This window comes from Molothrus aeneus, chromosome 32 (assembly GCF_037042795.1).
Source record: "Molothrus aeneus isolate 106 chromosome 32, BPBGC_Maene_1.0, whole genome shotgun sequence".
NCBI lineage: Eukaryota > Metazoa > Chordata > Aves > Passeriformes > Icteridae > Molothrus > Molothrus aeneus.
The window spans coordinates 369,416-391,090 of NC_089677.1; the positions used below are offsets into that span (position 1 = coordinate 369,416).

The 21,675-nt window shown below is 43.5% G+C and overlaps 1 protein-coding gene across 1 annotated transcript; it reads right to left on the reverse strand.

Annotated features, from left to right (window-relative positions):
* On the reverse strand, positions 1-20,724 carry CD9 (CD9 molecule). The gene is made up of 8 exons (XM_066568405.1): positions 20,569-20,724; positions 10,229-10,328; positions 6,087-6,184; positions 4,402-4,476; positions 3,344-3,436; positions 2,764-2,853; positions 1,073-1,156; positions 1-361 (listed from the first exon to the last, which is right to left on the reverse strand). The coding sequence occupies exons 1-8, from the start codon at positions 20,632-20,634 to the stop codon at positions 296-298; spliced, it is 672 nt and encodes a 223-aa protein (XP_066424502.1). The 5' UTR covers positions 20,635-20,724; the 3' UTR covers positions 1-295.
* Positions 20,725-21,675: the final 951 nt, after the last annotated feature.

The following is a 21,675-nucleotide window of genomic DNA, read 5'->3' on the forward strand; positions in this document are numbered from 1 at the left end:
TTTCCTCTGCCCCACAGACAATACATCTTACTCTTTATTAAGTATCAAATTGTCTCCACATAAATTACAACCAAATTATGTAAGTTTCAAGAAAGTCAGATATTTTATGTACAATGTTTGTCTTGAGTCAGATAAACCTTTATCGTTTTAACCTGTAACATAAAAAGCAAACCTACATCAGTACCAAATAAAGCATTAAAGAGGTAACAAATATGTAACGTTTTAGAAATGCTCTCAGAACATGGAAGTTAATGGTGAGGATTTGTATAGTGCAGGAATCTTGGGTTTGCAGCTCTTAGACCATCTCTCTTTCCCTGCGGATGGCACAGCACAGAACCATACTGAATATCATGCCAACAATCTGGAAAAAAAGCAAACAGATTAGAAATCAGAAAAGCAAAGCATGTGCTTTTATCAGCATGAGAACAAGCTGCTCTTCACAGCCCAGAGGTCACATTTATTCTGTATTTTTACACTTTACTCTGCCATTCCCCACCCCCCAATCCCCAAAGTTCATTCCCAGGAATCCCATTCACCTCAGTACTTGAAAACAGATCACAGAATATGTCAAGTTGGAAGGGACCCACAAAGATCTTCAAGCCCTGGCACAGCACATATCTCCTAAGAAAGCTTTGATCATCCCAGCATGTGCTTTTTTCCAGAGAGGTCAAACAAAAGTGCAAGTTTTTTTAGCAGCCCTGTTATTTCAGCCCTCTATCAGAGCCTGTAATTGTTATAAAGGAAAGAGAAGAAGAATCCCCAACAGATATTAGGATAAAGATGTGGGCCAGCAACATGACCAATACATCTTCACTCCATATATACACACATCACTGATAAGATTTCACCACTGCTGAAAGTGCAAGGAGGCAGATCCTAATCCAAAGCAGAAGCAGGAAGGCCAGAGACATCCCAGCTTCTGCACTGCCTCAGGGCCCTGCAGCACACACCCAGATCCTGCTGGGACTTGTCCTCAGTGGAATGGCCTTGTGAGCTGTGGGGCCAGGCACTGCTCTACAAGACTTCTGCTCTGTGTATCCTCTGACCACCCTCTAAATATCTGGAAACTCACCATCATTACAGCAATGCCAAGGCCAACTGCTCCAATGACGTTGAATTTGGATTTGAAGACGTCATCAATGGCATCAGGGCAGGACTGAAATGGAACAGATGGCTCATTTGTGTTTTACACACACAAGGTTCATTTGAAGACTCATCTTTTAAAAGCTGCTTTGATCTGGCCTTTACTGTGACACCCTTAAAGAGAGCCAGGGATGGTCCTACACACACAAGAGTTGGTGGAAAAATTTAAATCTACTCTTCAAGTACCTCAGAATTGTTAACAGCACCTTGACTACAGCAGGATTCCCCTCTCAATCTGAACACGCAGTTTATCAGGCTTGGCTTGTTACTAATTGCTGTCAGCACTTCAGATGATGCTCATCCCTTATCAAAAGATATTTAAAGCCACTCTTGATATTGCTAATTGCTACTGTAATTCACAGAGGAGCCAGTTTAATGTTCCCAGAACAAAGAATTACCCATGCAACTAAAAAAAAAAAAAAAAAAAAAGTATAGTCCTTTTCCCAGAACAGACACATGCTGGCCAGTAAAAAGAACAAGGCACTTTTACAGAGGTATAAATCTTTAAGAGCCTGGTAGCTGGTTGAAGTCTCATCCCAGCTTCTGTCCTGCTTGTTCCAGCAGCAAACATCAGTGAGCTGCTGAAAGCTACCTTTTTTGTTGCTGTTCCTTATCCAGTCTAGAAAGAAAGACTGAATCTGAGATTAAAGGGATATACTAGTAAGAATGAGTCAGTTCAATCAGAATACCAACACAGCACTGCTTCTTAGAGGTACACTCCATTACATTTCTTTGATCTTGTAATCTATCCACTGTTTTTCTAAAATTGGGAATGGGCATCACAAGATGAAGCTAAAACACACAGCAGAATAAAAACAAACAAAACCTGTGTGCAGTCTCAGCTACTCCCACACACTCCAACTCAGACTGCATGGACAGGACTAAAGATACAGACTGAACAATCTCATGTGGGCAGATATGTGAACTGTCAATTAAATTGAAAAAACCCAAGTCATTACCTGAATTCCTGCATGGTAAGAACCATAGACAGACTCATACAAGACATACAAACTGTCTTGGAGCATAAAGCAAGAGCACAGGATGTTTGTAAGGAAAAGAGGAAGAGAGGTGGTTAAAAACTAAAAAAGCTGTTTTCTCCTCTTATTTGTGGTATACAGGCACATCTGCAGCAGTACTCCAACAGAGAAACCTGATTTACAGAATTGCCTTCACAGTCACCAACTCACATGAGCAGGCTACCAGCGCCTTACCCCTCCCTGTCCTTGCTGAAGCTTCAGACTTGCTCCCACCCCAGACTCTACTTCTCCCTAACAAAGAGGGAGCTGACAGCTCCGAGCAAGCACCAGGAAGATGCACTGAGAAGAGAGCTCTCAAGGCACTGTGAGGGGGTTTTTTTAGGCAAACTTTTGATCTTCCACTGCCCACCCCACCAGTGATTCTGTGACACGCAGACTGCACATTTCCTGAGCAAGGTCAGACTTCCTGCTTGTTCTTTCCACAGTAACGGTGGATTTGTTTTCCACAACCAGTCTGATCACAGACACAGACGGACACACCAGTTTGGCATGGGCTTTTCCCACAGACTGGGAGGGTTTCCTGAAGTGTGTTTCTCACTCCACCCACTGAGCAGAGCTGATGGTGAATTACATCAAGCATTACCTTGATAGAGAATGACTCAGACAGTGTCTTTGCTGGACAGGTGTCCATGTACTGCTGCTCCACAGCTCCAGTAAGGCCACAGCAGTTTAGCTACAACAGAAAACATAGAAAGAGACCCAGGTTAAACAATCTTTTTGTTCAGTAATCTGGTAAAAAAAAAAAAAAAAAAGGGAAATAATTTACATTAGTTTTTATTACAGACCAAGTCCTGTCAACATGACTGCTATAAACCTAATTTTAACAAGCCTTTATTAAATTAAAGGACAAGGTTCTGAAAGGAAGATCTCTAAGTACACACAAAATCATTTTGGCAACTGCCTGTGCTCCTTACAGACACAAGGCTGAACCCCTGACTGAAAAACAAGAAAAAACAAGAAAAACAAGAACTAGTTCTGCAGAGAGACAAAAGAAAAAAAAAGGCATCCTGAATTCATTTATACTACACAAAATCATCTCTGCAATCTTTGGTTTCTTCTAACTGGTAAAAAATTCGTACAGGGGACTAGGTAGGATGAAGAACATGTGAGGAGCAGTTGCATTACTGCATTACTGTCCAGGTTAAGCAGAACCATATACTTACAGTGAACTGAAATGCTTTCAGGGTGTCTCTGGCACTTGTCTGAGTTCTCTTTCTGTAGGTGTCCATGTAGAACTCCTTTAACTCATCAATAATCTAAGGAAAAGCAAAAAGAGTTGTCTATTAATGGTGTGTTAGTGTCATATCTTGTATTAATTATGAAAAACTTGCTTTCAGCAAGTCAGTCATCAAAACTCCTGTAGCCTACAACACCCATTCTTCTGCCATGTACAAACAGAGGGTGGATGGAAGGCTCACCTGTTTCAGGTGAGAAATAACTGTACACTCACTTTAATAGCGACACCTAAACAGGTAAGACTGCTTCCCCTTCCAAATCGCTGACCTTCTAAGAGGAGCTAGAGAACCAACTCTTTGCCCACTGGCTGCCCAAAAATATTCCCTATTCTACTGTACCACAAAAGTTTCTATATTTCCCCATTAAATAACACAATGTGAGCAGAAAAACAACCCTGGTCACTAAGTATGTGATTTTGAAACAAGACAGAATCTTGACTGCTTGGGAGGGAGAGGCCATATCAGTCATGCTTCAGGTGCAGATACACTCAGCTGTCAGATGACCCAGCTCCTCTCTGGAAGTGGTAAAGCCTCCCAGCCAGACTGCTTCAACTCACAACTCAGTCAGGTACTCTCTGGAAGGCACCTCTAGCAGGCAACAGCCTCTTGACTCTGGCTTCCCTGCTACAGTCATTTTTGAATATTACAGTTAGATTTTTTTGTGTTGTTTTGCTTGAATCAGCCTTTTCCCCTCTCCCCCAAATTCTCTGGGTAATAAGGATTTGACTTGTACTGGTATAGATGTCAGCAGATTGCTGACTGTAGGCACATTCATAGAATCATGGAGTGTTTGGGGTCAGAAAGGAACTTTCAAGATCACCTGAGTCCTGCCCCTCTGCCATGGGCAGGGACACCTTCCACTAGACCAGGCTGCTCAGAGCCCCATCCAACCTGGCCTTGGACACTTCCAGGAATGGAACAGCCACAGATTCTCTGGGAAACATGTTCCAGCATCCCACCACTCCCAACTTTTAAAAGCAACCTACCTTTTCCTTATTTGAAAATCCCCAGATCCCAGCAGCAATTTCAAGGGCAAAAATCACAAAAAGAAAGAAGAAGAACTAGAAAAGAAAGACCATATTATTCATGAAGGCCAGAGCAGCACAAACCAGCATCACACATGTACACTGCAAGTTTGTCCAGACTTGTGGGAGCTGTCACTCAACCAGGTTGCAGTTGGAGGTCTGAGACATTGGTAACACCAGGAAAAAGGAGACTGGGTTAGCACTTCTTCCCAGAAGCATTGGAAAGTCTGGCAGTGCTCTCCAAGCACCAGTCCCTTTTTTTTGATCAGTGTTAATTAAAGCCAATCATCTGTTAACTCCAACTTGGAAGCTGTCTGAGTCATTCAGACACATCACAACAGCTGGCACCAATTCTTTACTCTGGTTTGTCACTCCTGTTGCTTTAGGAGTCATTACTTGATTCCTAGCTTGCCACCAACTCCCAGAGAGCTAATCATCATTTTGTTGTATATCCCACAAAACACAAATGAAAGTTTTCTGTCTCTCATTGACTACCAGACCCAAAACACCACTATAATTTAGGAGCACTTTAAAGAGATACTCAGAATTAGAAAGGGCTAGAGGTATAATTTTGCAACAAATAAGTGAATTTAGGTTCTTCTGTGACACAGAAGAGGAATTGTTCTTTCAGTGGCTATAGTTGCTGTATTGCACTAAATAGTAAATAGTTTATCTAGCTGTTGTTTTTGCACTGATCACATGGTTTGTCCCATTCCCTGCCCCCCCCAAGCCCCAGTGGTAAGGTAATGGTTTGTTCCAGGTGTACTCCTCCCCTCACCCCCCTTCCTCACTTGTATCGCATTGGCTGTGGCCCCCTTCCTCCACACCCTTCCCTTGAGCTTAAAATTTCTTGGGAGGAGATCCCCAAGCCTCTTTTTCTCCTGGGAGGTCACCTGCATCCTGAGGTGACTCCTATCAAGGAATGAAACAGGACTTTGGTCCCAAGGAGAAGAATGCCTCCAGTTTTTTACTTTTGTCCTTGTAAAGGCTGTGAGGGGCCAAGGGTCAGAGCTCGCTGGATTGGACCCGAACACCCCAGGAGAGCAGCCTTTACATATAGTAGTTGACTTTTATTAACTAAGTCTTCTGGTTATTTGGATGACTAGTTTTGCAAGCATACAGATGTGCACTAACCCAGTAAGCTCTACTGCCCACCCCCAGTCTGAAAACAATGAACTTGCACTCCAGTAATTAGCTTGCAGAGCAGCTGTCAACTAGAAGAGCTCATCCTGTGATAATGAACAGTAGAGCCTTCCTGTTTCAAGCACCAAATACCACAGTTTTGGTATCAGAGATTAAAGATTGCACCACATTCAGAGTCCAGGATGAACTGCCTAGCAATGATAGCACTGCTCTTATCAATATTTTTGTTGTGTTCATAACACTCCCAGCCTTGACACTTCAGTGTATGTCAGACACATCCAGCCTCTTGATATCATCCTCTGTTCAAATGCAGCAGGAGCATCTGGATTTCAGGCCAGAAATTAGAACTATATTTAACAGTTTAGTATTACGTAGGTGACCATGAGTTTAAACACTCTGATTGTTCTGGGTCCACAATCTGCTGCCCTTGAATTACACAGTAATATTTTCCTTCATTTCTCATCATGTTGCTCAAAAATTTAAGTATTACCCTGAGCACTTACCAGGCCAAGCATACACTGAGATTCCTGTGATGCACCACAGCATCCCAAGAAACCAACCAGCATCATAAGGGCACCAGCTCCAATAAGGATGTAAACACCTAGGGAGGAGAAAAACAAAGATGTGCAGGTCAATTGAGACCTCAGCAGCAAGGTATGAAATTAATTGCTCCACAAACAGCATTGGTAGCTTTTGCCAAGGTTTAAGCTGCTTTACTGAGGTGTTTCAAGAAAAAAATGAAGGGGGGGAGGAGGGGGGGAGGAGGGGGGGAGGAGGGGGGGAGGAGGGGGGGAGGAAAAAGAAAAACAAAGAAAAACAAAGAAAAACAAAGAAAAACAAAGAAAAACAAAGAAAAACAAAGAAAAACAAAGAAAAACAAAGAAAAACAAAGAAAAACAAAGAAAAACAAAGAAAAACAAAGAAAAACAAAGAAAAACAAAGAAAAACAAAGAAAAACAAAGAAAAACAAAGAAAAACAAAGAAAAACAAAGAAAAACAAAGAAAAACAAAGAAAAACAAAGAAAAACAAAGAAAAACAAAGAAAAACAAAGAAAAACAAAGAAAAACAAAGAAAAACAAAGAAAAACAAAGAAAAACAAAGAAAAACAAAGAAAAACAAAGAAAAACAAAGAAAAACAAAGAAAAACAAAGAAAAACAAAGAAAAACAAAGAAAAACAAAGAAAAACAAAGAAAAACAAAGAAAAACAAAGAAAAACAAAGAAAAACAAAGAAAAACAAAGAAAAACAAAGAAAAACAAAGAAAAACAAAGAAAAACAAAGAAAAACAAAGAAAAACAAAGAAAAACAAAGAAAAACAAAGAAAAACAAAGAAAAACAAAGAAAAACAAAGAAAAACAAAGAAAAACAAAGAAAAACAAAGAAAAACAAAGAAAAACAAAGAAAAACAAAGAAAAACAAAGAAAAACAAAGAAAAACAAAGAAAAACAAAGAAAAACAAAGAAAAACAAAGAAAAACAAAGAAAAACAAAGAAAAACAAAGAAAAACAAAGAAAAACAAAGAAAAACAAAGAAAAACAAAGAAAAACAAAGAAAAACAAAGAAAAACAAAGAAAAACAAAGAAAAACAAAGAAAAACAAAGAAAAACAAAGAAAAACAAAGAAAAACAAAGAAAAACAAAGAAAAACAAAGAAAAACAAAGAAAAACAAAGAAAAACAAAGAAAAACAAAGAAAAACAAAGAAAAACAAAGAAAAACAAAGAAAAACAAAGAAAAACAAAGAAAAACAAAGAAAAACAAAGAAAAACAAAGAAAAACAAAGAAAAACAAAGAAAAACAAAGAAAAACAAAGAAAAACAAAGAAAAACAAAGAAAAACAAAGAAAAACAAAGAAAAACAAAGAAAAACAAAGAAAAACAAAGAAAAACAAAGAAAAACAAAGAAAAACAAAGAAAAACAAAGAAAAACAAAGAAAAACAAAGAAAAACAAAGAAAAACAAAGAAAAACAAAGAAAAACAGAGGCTGCGCCTAATTTTCAAAGCAAATGCATCTGATAAATAAAAATTGATATATAATACCTTCATTTTGACACAATTAATGTGTATCCCTACTGCACACAAACTCACAAGGTTTAGAAAATTGGCAGGATAAAGCCATCTAATACAACCTGTAAGACACTTTTTACAACAGGCTCAGAGCCAAGACTTATCAACTTCTTCTCAGGTGAAGATAGAGACAACTGGAATTAGAAACAACTGAAAGAGTGATTTATCAACAACTGCAAAGTCTCAAAGCAGATGATTTTATAATTCTTCAGATTATAAAAAGTGTCAGAGCTTGTAAACTATTCTGCCCAGAAATAAGGTAGTGAGTATGTTGAAGCAGAAAGAATAAGCATTTCTGAAGTGTAAGGCTCCATTTATGCCAAATCCTCTGGCTCCTGAACTTGGGAACAACCAGCCTAATCATAATAGCTGTGAGCTGGAGACCACAGCAAGATGTGGCGAGCAAGAAAACTCTCAAAGGATGGCAAAGAATATTAGAGGGGTGGTGAAGCATCAAAGAATCAGCACAAAGCATGTGGAACAAGCAGGACACTTCTATCAACAGGGACATAAAACCAGTTCAATACTAATTAAAAGGAGCTAGATGTAAGCTTTTGCAAATTATATATTCTAGACGCAAACCAATAAGATCAGCTGCCAAAATAAACAGCTCCTTGATGCAGCATTTGTAAGGGATTAAGCCTGACATTTCTTATCAGGAGGAAATTCCAATATGGACTTTTAAACCTCAGCTTAACCTTTTTCCATTTTGAAAAAGAAGAAAAAGAGTCCATCAGTAACACTTATTCCAGACTGAGTTGTACAGAAAGCCTTTGAGGTAACTTGCTTTGTAACTTACTGCAGTCAGTAACTACTCCCAGAAAATTATGTTAAAGCAGAAATTCCTATTGAGCTTCTTTTTAAAACTCAGTTCAACCTACAAAGATTTCAAGCAGGTTCCACTGGCTTCATCCAGCCAGTAGCTTAAGCATCACATCAGAAAACTTTTATGTTTTAGGAGATGAAAGAGTTGTTTTAGACGACCCAAAATAAGACTTGTTAAATATTCAGCTTAACAGCCAAGTTTAGATTTCTGTTCTTTTTCTGAGGTCCACTTGAAGCATCTGGGAATCTTCCTGGCAGCTCCAAGAACCACCCAGTTTGCTAATTTGCCATCATATCAAGGGTAAACCACAAATTTTCCCACAGATCACAAAGAAGCTGCAGGCATGCAGACAGGTTAAGTCCCTGGGAGCATCTCAATATTCCCAACTATGGCCTCTATACCATTCCTAAGAGTATTCTCTTCAGGGATAGGCCAACCTAGGACTAAGGCTGCAACATAAATTGCACCTCCTTATAAGTGACCCTTCAGATACCAGCCTGGGAGTTGTCACAGCTGAGTAGCCAAGGACAGGAGCCAGTTTTTTGGCAAGAGAAAGATGAAGCTATTCTTTAAAGACTTTAAAGACTGCCTAATCAAAGATTGCCTAATTCCAACCCCCTGCCATGGGCAGGGACACGTTCTACTATCCCAGGTTGCTCAGAGCCCCATCCAACCTGGCCTTGGGCACTTCCAGGGATGGGGCAGCCACAGCTTCTCAGGGCAACCTGAGACAGGGCCTCAGCACCCCTCAGGGAAGAATTCCTTCCTGATATCCAACCTAAACCTGCTCTCTGTCAGTGTGAAGCCATTCCCCCTTGTCCTGTCACTCCAGGCTCTTGTCAAGAGTCTCTTTCCATCTTTCCTGTGGGCTCCCCTTCAGGTACTGAAAGGCCACAGTTAGGTTACCTCCAAAGCCTTCTGTTCCCCAGGCTGACCAATCCCAATTCTCTCAGCCTTTCCTCATAGCAGAGGTGCTCCAAGGGTCTGAGCACCTACAGGTGACAATAACCAAGTTATGTGTGTTCCCCTGCCCAAGCTTAAAAGCAACTGTAGAGACCAAAATCAAAGTTCAGATAAAATCCAGTTCATTTAGGAATTCCCATGACATTAACAAACTAAAAATGTGTGTGTCCCCTAATTAATGACCTTACAAATGCCTTCCACATGGTATAGCTAAAGCTACATTGATCCACACTGGCTGGAATAATTCTCATATGTACCAAGATGTTTGTGCATTCAGTTCAGGATGAATTAGGAGATGTGGGGTTTTAAGAGTTCAACAACAGTGATTAAGGGATTAAGCCTGACATTTCTTATCAGTGCTCCTTCTGAGAGATGAGGCAACAGGAGTTGTGTTTTGGGTAGCTCAGGTTGGTCACTCTGGAGAAAAAAATATTAATTACTCAGTTTAGCATGAAACTTTGCTGATGCATATGGTGATGAGCATCAGGAAAAAACATCCTCTGTGTCCTCCAGGAGCCCCTGGGATTACAAAATGTTTACTGACAGCAACAGAGACAAACTACTGTGGGAAAAAGGCTGAAGAGCCAAGAAACCACTCACACGGCAGCACTGCTGTCTGCCCAAGAGCTCACAGGGGAAGCTGCCCCCAACACCAGCCAAGGGAAGCTGCTCTTGGGGTGTTTAGGGCTGTTTTGCCTTTTTACCCTTTAAGAAAAGCCAAGGTTTCTGAGCAGCCTGGAAATCAGGACACAAAAGTGTGACCTATCCCCTAAGTGATCCCCCAGCTCACCTGTGTAAAACTTTGTGTCAGATTCCAGTTCAAAGACGCTTTTGGTCTGTGAATCAAAGTGAAGCCACAGTCCAATTGCAAGCACTGCTGTTCCTGCAAGCTGTAAGAACAAGGAAGGCTTGTTAAATGATACCAACTAATCCACCCGGCCTTGCATTAGTAACAAAATCAGAAACAAACACAGGATACAGCTTTTATTTAAGAGATGGCAACAAAGGACAAGCATGAAAGGGGATACCAATGCATGAACAAAGTCCCAGACATGAGGCACCTTGTTGACAGAGGCATTTACATAGTATAAACTCCAATGCCACAGGAGATCAATGTCATTCTTGTTCCTTTCTGAAAATATCCACGGTTTAGCCAAGTGTCAGTATTTTCACTGATCCTTACACACATTGTTTTATTCTGAGTGGATGCAGACATTGCATGGCTTAGAGACCTTAAAGCTTCATACTGAAGAGCAAGTGTATTACAAGGAAAAGTGCCTTGTAAGGCCAGCCGGAAGTTTTAGTGTATTAAACAGACTGCTGAGAGTTCAGTCTACCATGGAAGGGAGTTCAAGAAGAGTGCCATTCTTGCCAAACATGATAAAACCAACCCATTAAGTGACCACACTGACAGGAATAAGAAAATACCAGCTGCAGCAGTAGAATGTTGCTGATCGGGAGCAATACAATAGAATTTTAGTTAATATTTAGTTTTATTTCATTATCATGTCTGCGTGTATGCCTTCAGGTTCCTCTTAATATTGGTGCCTGTGTTTGTAGCAAGTCACTTTGTGTATAAATTATCCTCTGGATGAAACATCTGGCAAAAGCCACAGGAAGTGTTGCAAGAAAGAGGGCATCTGGCAAAAGCCACAGGAAGTGTTGCAAGAAAGAGGGCATGGCACTCTGGTAAGGCCAATGGCAACAGTTTGCTTGGAAGAGACTGAATCCTCCTTTAAAAAGAAAAGAAATGGGGTTTTCTTGCATGTAAAAAAATGAAGAAACCAGGACAAAGTATAAAGCTGGAGTGTGCTTCTCAGCTCTTCCTTTGAAGACCACTGAACTATTAAAAAAAGCTCTACAAAGTGAGATGAGGACAGAAATCCCAAACATTGAAGCAGACGTTAAAATTTTAAACTTAAGAGTGAGCAATAAGTTTATGAGGTCCGGTGCTTTGGTCAGGCAAAGCACACAGGAAAAGCAAAAATAAAATCCCAACAAGGCCCTTGCAGAAAGAAACAACATTCCTGATTTACCTCTAAGAAACGGGGAATTGTTTAATAACAGCAATTTTTAGTGGGAATATGGGCAGTGTTCCCTTGGTGAGCACCCAAGGATATGACAACCCTTCCACACCAAGCCCACCTGAGAGGTGGGAGCCCAAAAGCCCCTTCTCCCTGCTGTGGAAGAGTTCCTGCTCACAGGCAGCCCCAGCTTTCCTAAACCAGCTTTTCCTGTACAGCAGGAACCCAAGTGCCAGGCCTGCCTCCAAGAGGAGCTGCAGGGCTGTAACTGGGAAAACAGATCAACTAACACACAACTCAAAGAGCCAAACCCACCTGGAGGATTCCAGACCTAAGCAAAAGGCCTTTGTTGGTGTTTCTGGTGCTTACTCCAAAGGCACACCTGCACATACCTCCTGCTTGCCTTGCTAGGGCTACCCCGACAATATGATTAAGTTATGCTGGAGCACCTTTGTACAACACAGAATGCCACAACAACATCATTATTTCAATTTCTTGTGCCACAGCTGTACCCCAAGGGGAGGGAGAGGTGCAAAGGGGAGCTGCAGAGAGAAGGGTTGCTGCCCTCCTGGCTGCAGCATCACTTCAAAAAGCCTTTGCCACCTCATCTCACCCCAGTGCTTCAGTTCAAACATCAGAAAGGCTTAGTGATGGAAAAAACTCTTTGAGACTGCTGTTAAGTCACCCAGTATTTAGTAACACTCTGCTTGAGGCTCCCTTTCCTGGTCGTCCAGCAGTTGTCAGCTTTTATAGCAGATCCAGATCCCCATCATTAGAAGAAGCCTAGAGCCTCTGCTGGTTTTGCTAGGAACTCCTAAATTGTGAGGCCACAAGCCTGAACACCCAGCTCTTCTCACCTACCAAATTTATTTACAGCTTGACAAGTGCTTGAATAGAGAGCTCTGCAAATGGAGCAGGGCACAGAAAAGGACTGTAAAACTAAAGAAACTCTTAAACCATAATGTAGCCATGCAGATAGTCTTAAAATTCCAAGCAAAGCAGAAGGTTCAGTTAATGCCCTCCAGAAAAAAAACTCATCTGTTCACATTGGGCAGAGATGATGTACCTAATATAGCTCCTTTCAAAACACAATTTTAACTCTTCCCCACCACCACACATAGGTACATAAAGATTAAGAATGTGCCAAGGAGACCTGAGACTTACAGGATCACAGAACAGTGATAACACTTTATGCCAGTGAACTGCTGCACAGCACTAAAAAAAGGGGTAGAATTAAACAGATTGATAATTCTCTGCATGGTGGATTAGAAATAAAATGCAGCTCCTTCATGCAAGAATAAGAGACTTTCTGTCTCAGTTTCTTAAGGAAAGCAGACTTCTGTTCTCAGATTGTGCTCTTCCTACTCAGACTGACCACTGAACTAAAAAAAGGCAGTTTTGGAGCAGAAGGCAAGAAACTTTAAGCTTCAAGTTTCCATCGAAACAAGGGAGAAACGAGGACAGAGCAACACCAGCCTCTGAGGAAGAGAAAAGCACAGCCCCATGGGCACTTGCCAGCACCACTGGCCAGTGTGGCACACTAGAGGCTGAGGCACTGTCACCTCCCTGCTCACCCACACTATGCCAGCAAGATGGGATCTGTGCTGGGATGGTTTGGGAGCTGTGTTTTTCCTTCTTGGGAAAGGGGTGCAAAGCCCCCAACCTCGGCTGCGTGGAAGCAGATCACCAGATAATCTAATTGCTGGGTTTTTGTTTGGTAATCCAAGGGGATTCCCCATCTAACAGATCTATTTTGTCACAGGAGTTGAGCAATACTGTGCATTTCTAAGTAGCTCTATCCTGTGCTGAAAGAGAAATTTAGTAGGAAAAGAGCAACACTGTATTCCTGAAAGTAATCAATTTTGTCTGGTTTCACACACATAAAGAAGAGAGTGGGTTCATGTGCTTATCAGACAGGTAAGTAGTATGTTTTTATAGTGACAACTACAGCAAAAAGAGCTCAGAAGACAGAGTTGGGTTTTTTTCCCAATCTGGCCAAAATGTGAAGTTAAAGGGATACTGCTCACTCGCTGTTTTGGAGAAGTTTGTGGCAGTGATCTTCCAGTAATGGCATGTCCTGGCACAATTACACTATTGACTTCCCCGCTCCAGCAAACCAGGCTTCCTTGTTTGCGCTAACCACTACTCCCAGCTCATTCCTGCTCTGCTTGGATGTTCCACGGCTGCAACAATGATAAAACTACCTGGCCACTCCTCTCCTACCCCTGTGGAGGCTTGTCATGTTGTTTTTTTTTTTCATTACATGCAAACACACCCCCTTTGCTCCTAAAGCTCACTCCTGCATACAGCTTTCTGCCTGTTGCAACAGGAAAACCAGCTTTTTCGGTCCATCTTCCTTACTGACAGCCCTGCACGTTCCCTAGTGAGCCTTCTGTGCAGGACTTCCCTCCTCTCATCTATCCCACTGCTCTGGGGCATCCCCCTTGCTTGGCCTCTGGGTAAATCGAAGGGTGTGTCCCAGCCTTCCCTGTGAGAAGAGATAACTGAGGAAGGACCTGAACCAGTCAGGATACACTTGAGATGAGAAAACCTGTGTATCCTGGAGGCAGCAGCCACAAAGAACACTCTGCCTTTCTCCCCTCGTCATTCCTGGCTAAACTGAGCATGAGTTTGGAGTGTGCCACAGCACTGAACACTACCAAACAATTCCCAGAGGATTTCTGCCCCGCTCTGACTCCTGAGGTTTTGCAGATACGGCCCCCCAGCAGAAAGCTTGCACAGGAAACCCTTAGATTTAATGACAATGTCATAAACATGTGTTAAAACCTTGAGTTTTAAACAAAAAAAAACCCCAAAACACCATTTGTGTTAACACATCCCATAGCAGCACAATGTAGGGGGGAAAGAGGATAAGAAGGGGCAAAAGAAGGAAGTGGAAGCGGCAAAAGGAAGCGGCAAAAGGAAGCAAGTGGGTTTTGCCATTTTTCCATTTTTGACATCTTTAGGCCAAGTTTACATACAACTTCTACCAAGCTTATGGCATTACCTCCAGCAGAAGAAGGTATGTCATTATGTGAAAATAAAGAAATCAGTCAAAAAAAAATACTACTTTCAGTGTTGTCAGCTAAGTATGGTATCTAACAGAACACTTTTTCTTGAAGTAAGAAGGTATGTCAGGCTCAACACTACTGTTCCATATTTAGGTTTACACCCGGATGTGACAAGAAGGCATTAAAAAGTCACCACCTTCACTTCATAAACACTTGAACTTTTAGCTAAAAATCTGATTGCATAAGAATTTACTTCTCACTGTTTTAGACTGAACTAAGAAAGCCAGAACTAGATCTATAACGGTGCAAAGTACAGCCAAAGAAATCGAGAACATTATGAGTAGTAATGAACTGTTTCTATCCTTTTACTGGCTAGTACTCCATAAATAAAACCCCATAAACAGTAACTACAAGTGAGGCTCGATGCCACTCTAAACCCTCAATTACAGAATTAGTGTTATCCACAACAGCACAGGTTTTCAGAGTTTTGAAACAGCTCCCCTAACACTTCTGCTATGTGGGCTTGCAGTTATACAAGAAACTGCAGCTATTTTCAAGCTAGTTTGGAAAATAGTAGATTGGAAAGGAAGTATTTTCTTTCTGCTTAGCAAGTTTCAAAAATGTTGCGGCCTATGTTAATGCCACAGCACCTTTTGCAATAAAATGGTGCTCCAGTACAGTACGAGAAGCATTACAAAATTCCTGAATCACTGCCTAGTGCCCATTTCATACAAGTTCCTATTCAGAGGCTAGTCTACTATATTTGCAATTAGAATTGCAAATAGGAGCCAGGACTGGTGGAACTCTAAGTAGCTTCACATCAGATTTCTCAAGGCAACATACTCCAAACTCCATTCCTGACCTCACAGAACTTACCAGAGTCAATATACACTGAGCTGAGCCCAAGCAGCATTAGAGTCTCACACTGTACCCAGCAAATGCATCAGTTCATTACAGAAAGCAAAAGCAACTAATTTCTGAGTTTTTCATATGTGCCTGCATATATACATACTAACAGACACATGCATATTTCCCTGCCCATCCTGCAAATCCTCTGCTGGAGGAGGAAAGACCCTCTGAATTGCTGTTCTTGGTGCACAAAAGCAACTGAGATTATGGCTCAGAACAAAGTCACAGGTATCTTCAAGCTACAGAAGTAAAAGGGCACTCCAGGCCTAATTCTGCTCATCTTACTTTAGCAGGTACTATCACACAAAAATGCATTTATTCATAAAACACACGGCACTCTGGAGAGTGGAAAGTCAGGACAAGAGAACTGCCCAATATTGGAAAGGAGCAAGAAAATGACTGCTCAAAACTTCAACATGAATTCTGCCTCTGTGCTACAACACTTGCTTGCCTAAAATACATGAAACCATAAATATTAGCAGCAGATTCCACAAAATCTACAAGGAGAAAACCCAGCATTGAAATTTAACAATGCAAGGCCTTGCTTTTGTTCAGCAGCAGGAAGCCAGTGGGAGAACAGGCAGGCACTTGCCTGTGTGATCCAAGTTGCTCAGAAGCCCACAGTTTGCCTAGGAAAAGACTTCATGACCAGGACCAACAAGCCTGAGCAAACCCAGGGAGCTAAAGGAGCACAGCTAAAGGCAGTCACTTATTACACAACTCAAGGCAATCCAGCATTGCTCACACTAAGGTTGGTCCAACTCTGCTAAGACACCTCCACTGCTCAGGTTTAAGGAACAAAATGTGTTGTGTCCATTGACTTCTTGCCAAGCTCAAGCCAGGTGGTGGAAAAAAAAATTAGTTCAAAATTTTGTTGACACCTCCCTCCCACACCCTCAAACAGCCCCAAAACTTGTATTATTAGAAAGCAGACTGTCAGGGATGCCAGGGCCAGCACTGGCCATGCCAAGACAGCAGAGCTGTCTGCAAACCTATGTGGGAGAACATCAGCCCCAGAAAGGACAGCGCAATAGCAGCAAGGAGCCTGGTGCCTGCTGCAGTACTCCATCCCAAGAGAAAACACAGCCATCCCTACTTCCTACACCTCAGAGAGGGGAATGAACCCCAAAACTTACAGATCCATGCTTAACTGGACTTGGTGCAAACATCCAAAAGTGTCCCCTTTCTTCCATTAGGGCCACAAGCATGTTTTAAGCCAAACTCTGAAGCCCCAAAAGTTTCAGATAATACCACATTAGTATCCAGCCTTCCTGGCTGGAGAAAGGCCATCAGATTAATCAAACACAAGATCCTCAGGAAGGGTTAAGAGAAGAGGACAGAAGGTAGCATTTCCCAGGACCAACCTCCTGGGCTACATGTCGAGCACTTATGCCAAGACACAGCACCTTGAGAGAAGAAAAATTAACAAACGGCTGCTGAACTCCATGTTAGCAGGTTGGACTAGATTATCTTAAAGGTGTTTTCCAACCTAATTCATTCTGTGATTAGCCAGTTATCCCTTGACCAACCTATTCATCAACATCTGCTAAGGAGAAGGTATCACCACTGTACCCACTTTTCTTCTGAAAAGGTCCTCTTTCCTGGCTAAATATTCCACAGCTCTTGCTCACTGCCTCTTTCAATAGAGTCAGGCCCTACCTACTGCCTGGACAATCATGATTCTAAGGATCTCTAACACATTTCCATGCTGAAGATAAGAGTTGCTGATGACAGAAACCCTCCTCTTTCTTTCCCAAACATTACGAAGTTTCACTATGATCCTCTCAAGACAGGCAGATGACCAGAGCAGCCTGCAGCACTGTGGGACACCAGGATGCCATAGATTTTGGGAGTTTTACACACCATATTCCATTTTCTCTCAGTCCTTCATTTCTGAAGCTGGTTTCCCTCTGTTGACACTGAGCACTCAGCTGGTGCTTTTGTAAAGCCATTATAGATTCTCTTCTCCCAAGGCTTCACTGCTCCATGGCAGCAGCTGCCCCTGAATCATTTAATTTCTATCTCCAGATCTCCAGGCAGCTTCCTGCTGGTGCCTCCCATGGGAATTACCTGATGCCTGACTTTGACACAGCACGGTGAGACTCTCGCCAAACACCCTGCTGTGTCAGCAGGCAGCCATCACCTCCATCACCCTGTACAATGGATGCCAGCCAGCACCCCCTGTGCTCCTCCAGATGAGGTGGGGCTATACTGACCATCACAGAGTTTGTACCAGCACTACTCCTTCTCTCTGCAACAGCAGAGCTGCATCTCACCACAGCCCTGCCTCCACTCCAACAGCCATCTCATTCTTGCCAGGATCTTACTCCAGGACTGCCTGGTTTTCACAAGAGGCCTGAGATTTCCAGATGACATTGAACAAGTGAACCAACACCAACCAGTCCTTGCCTTCTCCAGCATTCAGGCTTTTAAAGGCTCCAAGGCAGCAGCTTCATGAAGTCTGACTTCCCCTTGCAGTAGCCAATGTCCCTCCTATACATGTACACCAGCTTTTAAAGAATCTTCTCCTTGGCTCTTTCCAGATACTCCATATGTGCAACTCTCTGGATATCCCAGACTACCATAAAGCAAAAGCCCAGCCTCCAATTCACTGCATTCCAGCCCTCCAGCACGGAGAAGGGATGGTGAGGGGAGTTACCTAATCACAACTCACTTAAGAGTTCTGAAGTGTTTTGTGACTTTGGAGAATTGTTAATCAAACATTTGCTGCTCCTCTTGTTCCACCTCCTTTGCATCAAGAGATCAGTTCAAGCCTGTGCAGAATTCAAAGACAGGTTATGTCAAAGTCTTCCCCAGTAAAAAAAGTCCTGCCAAACTTGGTTCCCAAAACTTTTATACCTGGAGCTATTACTGCCTGGAAGGACTCCCTGAGAAACTCCCTTTTCATCATGTGTCTGAAGAGGGGTATGTTACTTAGGTTTGCTTTTGCAAATAACTCCTAAAGCTTTCCTTTGGCTAATGTTACTGTTATTTTATTAGGCTCACCAGCATTTATGAACTTTTATTTCCTTCCTTTGGATACAGCTTCAACTTTGAGGGTTTCTCTTTTTATTTCAGTAACTTCCTTTACCAAGCTGTATGAGCCTTTTGCTTCCTCTTACCCTTGTTCAAGCCTTGATGGAAGCAAATACATTCCACCTAATGCGGCATCCACAGCCATCTGCAGGTTTGGTGCAGACCTGAAATTCCTGACCTATGTTTTTGAGGCAACTTATTTCAAAAAAAAAGGAGGTACAGAATTGCACTTGGAGACAGCAAATTTTGTCAACGTACTTCCATTACTTCACAGACTTTTCACATCGGCAAAGCCATAAAAAACCATTAGAGCCTGTTTTCTTATTAGGGTGGTTCTTGCCTTTTAATGCTGGCAGACCCAGAACACTTTTCTTTTTATGCTGTTCAGTGTGGAATAACCCAAGATCCAGCTACTTTATTTCTCCATAGATGACACAAGGTTTGCTAACACTGTACCCCCTAAACGCCCCTCCAACTGTTTTCAGCAGGCCACAATGACATGTGGCGGCCCGCCTGAGCCAAGGACCACTCCAGCTGGTCAAACACATTTATCTCTGGCTAAGCCAAGCTGTTTGCATTTCACTGCCTCTTGGGGCCTCCAGACACTTACTGGGATCTCCAAAATGCATATATTTATCTCCCTTTAATTCTTTTTTCTTCCTCTTCTCTTTCCCACATCCTAGCTTGATACTGCCAGCCTCAAGAAGCCAACTTGAAAAGCCATCATCTCTCATCTCCTCTGGACAGCAGCACCACTCTTCCATCCACTCCATCATCAGTACAATTCTGTACTCATGAGCACCCCTAAAGGTAGGAGCCTCAGCACTTTATAACCATGACACTCCCAAGCAACAAGTACATCCCCAGCTAAACAAAACTCCTCTCCCTATTCTTAGCCTATCTGCAGACAACAAGGTGGTGAAGCTCAGGTTAGGAGCTTCTTTCAGGCAATGCTGTTGTCACAAGAATTTTTGTCCCATAAAATACTCTGCAGAAAGTCTGCAGCTTTGAAATAAACAAACAAAACAAGCACAAGGCAAACCATGAGTACTTCAGTCTCTTTTAACAAGAAGTTTAGAAACTCTCTGACTATAACTTTCAGGCAGTGCTTTATTAGGCTTTTCCTTTTGATCAGCTCTAACCCTGCAAATGCGACAGCCCTGCTCACGGTCCGGCGAGTCCCGAGTGGCAACATAGCTTTCCTGGGTCAAGTTCTGCACAACGTTCCTTAACTAGAACCCAGCTGTGTATTCTCAACTCTGCTGCAACCCATTTCGACATCGAGACATCCCGAGCACTTTACCCATTAACATGGCAACTTCCACTGTCCCACGGGCAGTGCTGCGACTAACTCCAGACGCGGCTCCTTCCCGCCACACCAACTTCATACCGCCACATCACAGTCACACACGCACTCCTCCACCGTGGCAAACAGCCCAGAGAAAACCAAGCTTTTTGAACCATACACTTTGCTCCTATCCATCAGGCACACAAACAGCTCCCATAGTACTTTTCTATGCATGAGCCAGCGCTAAATCCAGGTGCCCACGCCCCGAGTGCTGGAGGACAGCCCAAACCTCTCGGCTCAGCCATACTTTCTCGTGGCGCCTATCCAACAAGGCGTAGTAGGGCCAGTGAGCACACCGGAGACGTGATCTCAAGGGGTGCCGGTCTGCTCCGACAGATTAAACCCGAAGGGAAGCCACAGCTCCCACCAACACGAGGAGTTCACACACACGACAACCACAAGCTTGCAAGGAACCGGCTCACCCCGGGCACAGCCCCAGCACCGGGAAAGCCAGCAGGGAGCCCGACCTACGCACAGAGTTTTAGGGCGAGGATTGTGTGAAGTGCTGGGGGATGCTCAGTGGGGGCGGGCTATCCACAAACCCAACACCCCCTCCCCGCCTGACGGTAAACCCCAAAAACGTGAAAAATAAAGCGGTGAGCGCCCGGCCACACGCCTCTCTCCTTCTGGGGGGGGGGGGGGGGGGGAGGGGGAGGGGCTGCTAGTGGAGAAAACAGCCAAAACCAGGCATCAGAAAAGCTAACAAAACGCGGTTCCCAGTGCTTCCCCTCCCCTCCCCTCCATCCCCGTCCCGCGGGCTCCCCGCCGGGCAGCGCGGGGGACACAGCCCAGGGGGCCTTACCCAGAAGATGAAGTTGAAGCCGAAGAGAAGGTACTTGATGCACTTGGTGCCTCCTTTGACGGGCATGGTGGCGGCTATAGACACAGTAACCAGGCTCCCGAGCTCCGACGCCGCTCCTTAAATGCGGCCCTGCCCGGGTGCTCGGGGACTCCCCCCCTTTCGCCCCCGGGGCCGCCCCCGGCCCCGCCCCGCACCTGCGGCCGCCCTGCTCCGCCCCAGGCCGGGCGAGCTCCCAGCGCTCCAGCAGCGCCTCACGGGGCCGGGCACGGCCATCCTTGGGGTTTGGAGTGTCCCGGCACGGAGGGGCAGCACGAGGAACGTCAGAATCCTGCTACCTGCCCAGCACGGCGCCGCCCCAGCAATCCCACCCTGTGCCTGGAGCGTTGCCCAAACACTCCTGGAGCTCTGGCAGGCTTGGGGTTGTGACCGCTTCCCTGGGAAGCCTGTTCAGTGCCCGACCACCCTCTGAGTGAAAAACTTCTTCCTAATATCTGATCAACCCCCTCACCCCAACCCGACCTGCTCTTGCCCAGATCTCAGAATCCTTAGGATTGGAAGGAATCACTGGAGATCATCCAGTCCAACCCACCTGCCAAGGCAGGGTCACCAAGAGCAGGTGACACAGGAATGTTTCCAGGTGGGTTTGGAATGTCTCCAGAGAGGGAGAATCCACGCAACCTCCCTTGGGCAGCCTGTTGCAGTGCTCTGCCATCCTTACCATATAGAAATTCTTCCTTGTGTTGTGGTGAAACTTCTAGTTTTGGCTTATGGCCATTGCTCCCTGTCCTGTAGCTGGGCACCACAGAAGAGAATCATCATCTGCAGCACCATCCTCTTGACACCTGCTTTGAGATATTTATATGCATTAATGAGATCCCCTTTCTGGCTCTTCTAATTAATCAGGCCCAGCTCCCACAGAGATGCTCCAAAACTCTCATCACCTTTGTTGCCTCTGCTGGATGTTTAGTTTAAAATGAATACATCAGTCTGGCTTAAATAGTTGTTTTCTCATACAAGATAAACTTACAGCTGAGTTTAATTCCTGTAATCTTTCAAATATGTCTGTAGGAAGTTACAAACATCAACTTTAGGAAAATAAGGTGGGAT

What these genes read in the sequence shown, in the direction of transcription:
- CD9 (XM_066568405.1), bottom strand. Translation starts at nt 20,634, where the DNA reads ATGCCCGTCAAAGGAGGCACCAAGTGCATCAAGTACCTTCTCTTCGGC. An exon ending in GCTTCAACTTCATCTTCTGG is followed by an intron (nt 10,329 to 20,568) that starts GTAAGGCCCCCT and finishes TTGTTCTTACAG; the next exon opens with CTTGCAGGAACAGCAGTGCT. An exon ending in GATTTTCAAATAAGGAAAAG is followed by an intron (nt 3,437 to 4,401) that starts GTAGGTTGCTTT and finishes GCTTTTCCTTAG; the next exon opens with ATTATTGATGAGTTAAAGGA.